Source organism: Xiphophorus couchianus, chromosome 20, assembly GCF_001444195.1.
Source record: "Xiphophorus couchianus chromosome 20, X_couchianus-1.0, whole genome shotgun sequence".
Classification (NCBI taxonomy): Eukaryota; Metazoa; Chordata; class Actinopteri; order Cyprinodontiformes; family Poeciliidae; genus Xiphophorus; species Xiphophorus couchianus.
This window is the reverse complement of record NC_040247.1, coordinates 16,196,755-16,205,806: the sequence shown is the minus strand read 5'-3', so window position 1 is coordinate 16,205,806 and position 9,052 is coordinate 16,196,755. Positions and strand designations below refer to the sequence as shown.

The window sequence follows — 9,052 nt, the reverse complement described above, 5'->3', positions numbered from 1 at the left end:
TTTATATCTTACTAAGTAGTTCCATTGTTTATCAAAAGTTGCTTCCACAAAAATTAGTCCCTAGTCAGGCTCCACAGACGAGACAAAAAGCTAAAGGAGTGGCTTGTATAAATGTCTAATGCCCAGCGTATCTCCTATGTGCACTTCTTGCACTATGGCTGAACCAGAAACCCTGACCAACATTGAAACGGAAAAAAACACCCCAAACTGGCCATCAGTGAAAGTTTTAACCCAAGAAAACATAAGTCCACCTGACGCCGGCGTTACATTTAAGTTCTGGTCCTCAATCAGTGTGTCTCAGTCAAGTCAAGCAAATTATCAAGATTCTTACAAAGTAATTTATTACACAAAACACTTGTGTTTTTAGCAAAACCAGTTTCCAGTATAATAGTGTGCATTGGATCACAATGCACAGAGGATTGTTTTTAATATTAGGAGGCACGCTGCCGGGTTTAGACTCGCTGCGTGCCTCAGTTTGTTGGAATAGTTAAAGGACTACAGGTCACAGTGTGCAGGTTCTTCACCCTAGTTGGCTGTGGACACATTCCTCAGATCAGCAGGCAGGGCTTAAGCACTTAACTGTAGTTGGCAAGTATGACACAACAGCACCCTGGGGTGACCTTTACAATTACATACAACATGTTTAAGGAGCTTTCATTATGGCAAATTTGACTCATGTTAAAAGTACAAAAAAGTATTTTCCATAACCTTAAAGTTGAATACTGATGACCTGACTACTTTTGCTTAAGACAAAACAGTAGAAGCATTACACCTTTAGTAAAAACAGGGGAGAGCAGTCTTTGTGTGTGTTTATCTGGGGGTAGGGTTGACCTAATTCTCCTTCTACCCCCTGCAGGAAGCAGTCCTCATGCCCCAGTTTACAGTAGGACGCATTTATTGCTCTTCTTTCCCCGCCTGGCCTGTAGTGCAGCCCTGGTGGCCATCTCGAACACTTCCCTCACGCCATCCTTTGTTTTTGCAGAGCACTCCATGTATCCGAAGGCACCGATCCTGTTGGCCATATCCCGGCCATCTTCTGGTTTCACGGGTTCCTGCAGAAAGGGGAGAACAGAGCGGCTTTTAGGAAAACCAACAGCTGATATGAGGGGGAAAAAAAGGATGTAAAAAATTAACAGGCACCAAGAAATTGATTGATTGATTGATGACTGAAACGGCTGATATTCAGTCTAATAAGCCCTGATCAGTGACCTGCTGGTCAGAAACGTGAAAATCCAATCTTATTCAAATAAAAAAAAAAAACGCACCATACTAACCACTGAGGCTGCACAGAAAAACCTCTTCAGTAATAATGCTGTTACTGACTGAAGGAGACTGAAAGTCAGCAATTTAAAGTGTTAAACAATGATCTAAGAGGCTGTTAAATGTATTTTTGATAACGTCAAATAAGGCTGAACAGAGTACAACAAAGTTGTTCTTTTATCTTCATTTGCTTCTACTTCCTGTCTGTCATGGAACATCCTGGATTTGGGAATTGAAATCTCAGCGTTAAAGGAGACCTATTATGCAAAATTCACATTTTTTTTATGCTTCTGTTTGGGTCTCAACTGCTTCTAAAAACAACCCAGTGCTTTAAAAGACACACCCGGCCAGCGTGTTCTGGGACTAAGTTCATGTTTTTTGGTGTATGAAAAAAGAGCTGTCTCAAAAGCCTCGTGATTGTTAAAACACAATGCGTCGTTGCCTAGTAACCCCAGCCGAGCCCAGCTCGTCGCCTAGCAAACCAAGCAGAGATCCAGGATGTTTGGTCTGCTGGTTTTACAGCTGTGTGTGCTGTACAATGGCTGCTAGAAGTGTTTTGTTGTTGAAACCACTTGCTGCACTCTTGTTGGTTTTTCAGGAGGGTCTATTTCTGCTTTTCAAAGATGTATGGTTGTATAATGGCACATCTGTTTGCAGCCATTTTCCGTGTGAGTGTAAGCTTTGAGTTAGGGGGCCTGGCCAGCAGCAGCTTATTAGGATTTAAAGTGATAAGACACCATAAAACAGGTCAAAACAGGTACAACTGAGCAGATTAAAATCTCATTATCTAAGAATAATTTTGTGCAAAAATGTAATGAAAATGTTTTGCATAGCTCATAAACCTATCCTAACCTCTTCAAGGAAGCATAATCGATCCCTGTTAAGGTAAAAATCGACATTCTCTTGGCATTTGGAGACCGTTTTGTAATACTATGCATAGGACCAGACAATATACTATCTTACTGCAATATCAGTGTGTATAGAATCGCATCCCCAAAGACCTCTGGGATGGACTATATGTTGGCTATCGTAGTCTAAGAATGATCAATTCATGCTTTGGATCCCAATAATACATTCAACCGGTTGGAGTCGGGCTGCAAAACCTGACAGATGACATGAACAGAGGGTGGATTTTTTACAGCTACTCAGTATTTTGCAGCCATTGCTAATCACAATGACAGCAGGAAAGCAGGAAAACCATATTTTCAATGTTCTCAACAATGTTTTCAATGTATATTTTTATACTATAGTTAAAAAGAAATTGGAATCAGCAGAAATCGATATTGGTGGGTCAAAGCTGTAAATCAGTAGATCTTTCTAGTTTACCTGCTTCATTTTAGCTAGCTCCCTCCGAGTGTGATCATCGTTACGCAAATCCTTTTTATTTCCCACCAGTATGATGGGAACGTTGGGGCAGAAGTGTTTCACCTCAGGGGTCCACTTCTCAGGGATGTTCTCTGAGCAAAGGGACAGAAGACACCAGCAGTCACATCAAAGACACAGCTGGAGCAAGAAGCATCATCACACAAAAAGAGTGCACTGAAAAGAAATAAAAACCCTTTCAACTCTGGGGTTTTACTCATGAGGGCACAATGTAATTAATTCACATGTTTAAGGTTGTTTAAGTGTAACCTCTTCTGGACAAGAACACTCAACTTCTCACTGTCATTTATTAAAAATATGTGTGGAAACATTAAACCTGATTCAACAGGTTGCAGAATCATTTTTAGTAGCACAAAGGTGTTTTCTGCATGGCTTTTCCTGTTTGAGGTAATTTTCCTGTCGCATGTCCTAATTCTGCACAATTTCAGGTTTATTCAGAGCTACTGTATATTTTTTAGAGAAAGCTTTTCTTGACAGGCCATATTAGTTGAGTTTATTTCTGATTATACCGTCGTTAACATTTCACATGAAAACTGAGAAATTTGGAGTTAGTGATCAGAGAAATTTTGGTAATTTCTCTGTTCACTCCTGAAAAGATTAATAATATAAACGCATCTAATAGCTGTCTTTATACTCTTTATGTTGCTAATTTTTTACCCCAGTAAAGGTCAGAATATTTTTATTTATACACATAATAACCTTTCAAGACATTTGTACTTAACCATAACAATTTTGGACAAAGAATAATAAATGTCAATTGATAAAGATTTCCTATGCACTGACAACAATTATAAAAATCTATTGCTGGAAAAGTAGATCATAAATATGAACCACAACATTCACAGAATCCCGGTTTTAACTCACCAAGACTGTCTGGGCTGTCGATGGAGAAGCACATGAGTATGACATCAGTGTCTGGATAAGAGAGTGGACGGAGTCGGTCATAGTCCTCTTGACCTGCTGTGTCCCAGAGCGCTAATTCAACCTGCAGGGAGTTTAACGTTATCGACCGACCCCGATAGCACTGAAGCTATGCATGTTTTTACAAGCTCATAATGGTTATAAAGGTATGCTATTTTACTCTGAGCATTATGCATCTCTCATTCCTTTACTCAAACCCCTGTGGTCTCTAAATTTTTCTAGCTCTTGATTGACAAGTGTAGAAAAACAGATATAAATATGTACGGCTTAAAAACAAACTTCTGTTAGCAAAGAGCCCAGGTGTCATACAGTTTCTAAATTACATCAGGCCCATAAGTGGTTAAAATGGATATATTATGCTTGACTTCAGATTATATCGAGAGATGCATCAAAACCAGATGATTTTATACTCAACTGGTCCTAATCGATAATCTACTGGGCAAAACAAAAAATCCTCATCTTTTTCCAGTCGGTGAATGCTTCATACATGTACGTAAGCACTACCAGGTCACTGACAATCTTCACTGTTGAAGTTAAAACAGCTGCTGAAAGATGACACAACGGCTCTAAGTATCAGCGAGGTGTTAAAAACAAGAATAAGGACTAAAGCCGACTTTTGCTTCAGGCAAACGAGGCATCAGCTGGAAGTATTACAGTTAAGTTACTCCGTTTTATCCTTTTTCAAGAGTCCAATTCTGTCTGTAGGGAAACACGCAGGAGTAGGAAATGTCTTTTGTAAATCTCACAGTTAAGGTTAGTATCTACTAAATCTAGAGGGAATATAAACAGGGTGCTATTTGAAATGCTGGCCACAATGACCCTGCTAAAGACATGCTAGGACGCTAAAGACAGCTTAGAAATGGCAACTCTAGTCATTTTGTTAATGCTTTGTAGTAATAGTAGATTCCTGTTCATCTTTAGAGCTGCCTAACACACAGTGTTACTTTGCTTCTGTCCTGGTATAAATAATACACATTTGATTATAATAGAAAGAATGCCTAAGACTCATTTAAATTGATAGAAAATTCATTAACATGTCCTCTCAAACATTTAATTGGATGACACTTATTTGAAAAAGTGAATATCTTATGATATGGTGCCCTCTAAACTTTTAAGTGTGCAAAAAATAATGAGATAGGTTATTTTTTCCTATAGGAAGGTTTTATTTACAAATACCTAAAATAACATTTGACCATATTTGCAGACTTTCATCTATGCAGAATGAGAGAGGTCTGAAACATTGGCCAGTTTTAAGGAATTGTTTTATTTTACTATTTTGTGGTTGTTTATAGCGTATAATGACATTTCTATTATTTGTGAATGGGAGAAGTAGAAGAGATCTGACCAGTCATCAGCTGCTGAAACCTAATAAAATGCTGTCTGACTGAAATGTGGAAGAGGAAAACAATCCCTACCTGTTTTCCGTCAACTTCAATGTCAGCGACGTAGTTCTCAAACACTGTGGGCACATAGACTTCAGGAAACTGGTCCTTGCTGAATACAATGAGCAGGCAGGTCTTCCCACAGGCTCCATCTCCCACTATAACCAGCTTTTTCCTAATTGCTGCCATCGCTAGAGAAAAGAGGGCATGAAAACAAAACAAAAAGCAACGGATGTCAGTCACAGTACCAGAGGTTGTCATCTGTCTTTAACAGGGCGGGTCATTTTATTATGCAACTTTCTAGCCCCGCTGCGCCTGTGATGAACTGTGAGCACATCGCAGGTTCAGCTGTGTTGACACAAACCCAAACCCCGACTAAAACCAACACCCGGGGCTAGCATCCTACTTTCTGTCACAGCATCATTACGGCTGAAAATAGACTGCATCAAATGCAATAAATAAGAATGACAGGCATAACAGTGACTGTCTACATCTATCTGATTAATGTCGGATTTATTACTTTTTAGTCAAATTAGAGATATATTGTTTTCCGATTATACATTTCCGCTGCGATTGTGTTAGCCACCCCGGCATCTGGCTCGGTTAATTATTCCTTCTGACCTACTTTGTCATAAATTACTGGCACACCTTTTCGCGAATCGCTGCAGAGCTTTGTGACCTGGATAAAACCAGGCTAACGTTGTTTTCTGTTTACAAAAGACTTAATGTTAGCTGTGGAGGCTAACTAGATACGACAGGATGTAGCTTAGAAGCTAAGTTTTTATATTATGTTTACAATTCCGAAGGACTTTGGGGTTTATAAAACCAATTCTGAAACAACACTCTATTAGTAGGCTTGTTCTATGAGTTAAATTAAACACAATTTGCTCTAAAGTCGCATACTGGCACGGCTAGCTGGCTAACAAGGATTAGCTTGGCATAACGGAAGTCAAGACGAGTTTTATCGTACCATTAGCTAGGTGGCTAACATTGGCAAAGAGTCGGTAGAAAATCTACTTTAAAATATAGACCTACTACATTAAACTGTACATAGTAAACCCAATGAAAAAAAATATAGGTATATTTTGTTTGTAGGAATGATGAACTTACGTAGTGATTGGTTAGAAGATTGTTGAACTGAAGTCAAAGTAGCGCTTTGTTAGCCTCGGTGTCTGCTGCTGATGCTAGAGGATTAACAGGAGGGAAGTGAGGGGGTGGGGACAACTAAACAGTTCAAAACTGACTACATGCACGGTGATGTATCTATATGCATCAATATTATAACGTGTCAATACATATCCGGGTTGATTATCTACATTTTATGTAGTTAATACGGATGTTTTGTGTGTGCGTTTTAACTTTGGAAATAGATAATCAAACAGGATTACTGCAAGAGGACATGAGAAAACAACTATCGATGAACGAGATAGATAGATAGATAGATAGATAGATAGATAGAAATAATTCAAACTGGATACTAATTTTGTTTAATCAATCTTCAAGAGTAGGAAACATAAGAGAACATGTTATTCAGATAAATGTTGAATTGTTTATTCATACAATGGTAGCTGTGACAAATAAGTCTGGATGAGGACCCAAGCACAGTGCAGAAGACAGTAAGGAAGGTTAAAATTTAAATCTCCAAAGCTCAGCAAAAAGGACCATCTTTGGGTCAACAAGTCTCCATAGCAATCATTAGACGTTGAGCTAACCCAGAGGTCTTCAACTCCAGGCCTCGAGGTCCAGTGTTCTGCAATTTTTAGACGTGTCCCTGGTTCAACACGCCTAAATCAAATGGCTGAATTATATCCTCAGGATGCCGTCAAGTTCTCCAGAGTCCTGCTAATGACCTTCTTATTTGACTTCCATGTGTTGAAGCAGAGACACATCTAAAGATCTCAGGACCCTGGCCCTCTTGGGCTACGTTTGAAGGTGTTCAAAAAAAAAAACAACCTCAAAATGTGCTTAACTTTATTGGGACTTTGAGAATAAGATCAACCTTTTATAAGATTAATCTTGTAAAAGATTAACCTGGGATTAATCACGAAGCAAAGTGATGCAATTGTGGAAAAGCATGACATGTCCCCTGTGAAGTATGGTGGAGGATCTGTGATCAAACCTTTTAAAAATACCAGGAAATGTTAAATACAAATCTGGTGGCCTTTTCCAGAAAACTAGAAATGAATCATCATTGGGGTTTTTTTCCAATTCAAAACAGAAATATAGAAAGGAGATAAAGGACTGTCTGTGGTGTTATAGAAATTAACACTGGTGAGCTTGTAAAAATAGAACTAATTTGTATAGTGAAGAAATATAATAAACTACAAAGACAGATCTTTCAAATATTTTTTGTTGTGAGCTTTTACTACTGTACTAAAATATTAATTTATTGAAATCGGTTCTAATAATAAAGGTTAACATTTATATCTTGACGTTTTTACTCTTACATCTGATCTTGTCTTTTACCATAAACCAAATAAAACACGTGGATTTAAGAACATTTGTGTTGAAGAATTAGTATAAAAAAAAAGAACAGCAACAGGAAATGTGATCTTTTTTATAAGCTGTACTCAGTCTTTTCAGATCCCATAATTGTTTAAAAAAAAGAGGAAAAGATATTGAAGTAGAAATAATTATTTTTCAATTCTCAGCCGGTGCAGCAGCGCACTAATAGCTGCAGCTCTTATTGTAATCCTGATAAGAGGCTTTCTCGGTGTTGTTCAGCTGCAACTCGTGGAAACCAACTCAGATGTGTTTCCATGAAAACCTCTCATTCATCTGGGCAGTGAAGTGGTCAGCCATTAAAAAGGAAGAACATTTTTTTCTTCTCTGAAATCCAAATGATGATGCCCTTCTGAGAATTAGCAAAAAAAAAAAAAACAGTCTCTTCACAGACATTTTTTATCATCTGCAGTTCTTCGTTAAAGTGGCCTTGGTTAGATGAAAATGAAAGGAAATTTTGTTTCCCATCTAAAAAGGAACATATTAAGAATACATGCTACTTATATTATGTCCTTTATTTGGTTTGTAAAAATATAAATTACTGCTGGAAAACACATAATTTTAGTAGCAACATAACTTTACTTACAGTCCTTTGCAAATATGAATAATTCCAAGTGTTTTCTTGTACATAAACGTCACTGTCTACAACAGAAAGTGCTGTATAATTATGAAATGGAAGGGGAATAATGCAATTTATTCATTTCTTTTACAAAACGAAATCTCAAATGTGTGTTAATGTGCAGAAATATTCAGCCCCCTCTGTGTCAACGCACCGTAAAGTCAGCTTTCAATGTAATTGTTGTATTTTGTCCTATTAGCTTTGCACATCTAGAGTTTAATATTTTCTCTCTTTCTTTGTAGTAAAGCAGCTCCAGTTCAATGTAGATTGCATGAACCACTTTGACTGTGAGTCATTTTGACGCATTACTGGTTACATAAATAGGGTTGTCTGTTGTTTGACTGGAAGGCGAACCACCAGCCTGGTCTCAAGTGTTTCGCAGCTTCTAATCACAAAATGTTTCCTTTATTTTTTTCCCCATCAATCTTTCCTTGTTCCAGCTTCTGATGAGGAAAATCAACCTCACTTCATGACACTGCCAATCAAATAACAAAAAAAATATTACAATAGACATGTGGTCAACATCAATAGATTATACATCCAATAGAATTTTCCATAATTCAGAACCGCACAGCATTCTGGGGGATGTAGGCAGAGGAAAGGCTTTAGTCGCTTAACCATAGCTAGCAAAGTTGCTGAAATCAACTAACGCACTCACTCTTTGGTTACCTAGCAACTCACTCACTCTTTGGTTACCTAGCAACAGCCTGCTGAGTAACCGACAAAATTTTGGCACTGTGCCTCATAACTGTTAAAAAACAATAAACAACGGGGTGGAGTGAAGGAATAAAATAAGTACAACAGCCTGAGAAGGAGTTGTGGATAAAACAGGAACGGTCACACCACCAGTTTGGCAGTATTTCAGATATTTAAAACAAAACAAATTCAATAATTAGCGATATTGACTGATATGAAAAGTTTTGTATTAAGATACGTTTTTCAGCCATACCGTCCTGGCCTAATGTTGCCATCACCGTACCAGAGG

General features: G+C 38.0%; 1 protein-coding gene across 1 annotated transcript; it reads right to left on the bottom strand.

Moving 5' to 3' along the window:
- Window positions 1-318: 318 nt before the first annotated feature.
- Window positions 319-6,190, bottom strand: LOC114135208 (transforming protein RhoA). The gene is made up of 5 exons (XM_028002276.1): window positions 6,057-6,190; window positions 4,980-5,137; window positions 3,508-3,628; window positions 2,587-2,717; window positions 319-1,052 (listed from the first exon to the last, which is right to left on the bottom strand). The coding sequence occupies exons 2-5, from the start codon at window positions 5,133-5,135 to the stop codon at window positions 879-881; spliced, it is 582 nt and encodes a 193-aa protein (XP_027858077.1). The 5' UTR covers window positions 5,136-5,137; window positions 6,057-6,190; the 3' UTR covers window positions 319-878.
- Window positions 6,191-9,052: the final 2,862 nt, after the last annotated feature.

Bases quoted from the DNA above. Each gene is read 5' to 3' on its own strand.
- LOC114135208 (XM_028002276.1), bottom strand. From the start codon at position 5,135: ATGGCAGCAATTAGGAAAAAGCTGGTTATAGTGGGAGATGGAGCCTGT. The intron at 3,629-4,979 runs GTAGGGATTGTT...AACTCCCTGCAG, and splicing joins TTGAAGTTGACGGAAAACAG to GTTGAATTAGCGCTCTGGGA. The intron at 1,053-2,586 runs GTAAACTAGAAA...CCCTTTCTGCAG, and splicing joins AGCTAGCTAAAATGAAGCAG to GAACCCGTGAAACCAGAAGA.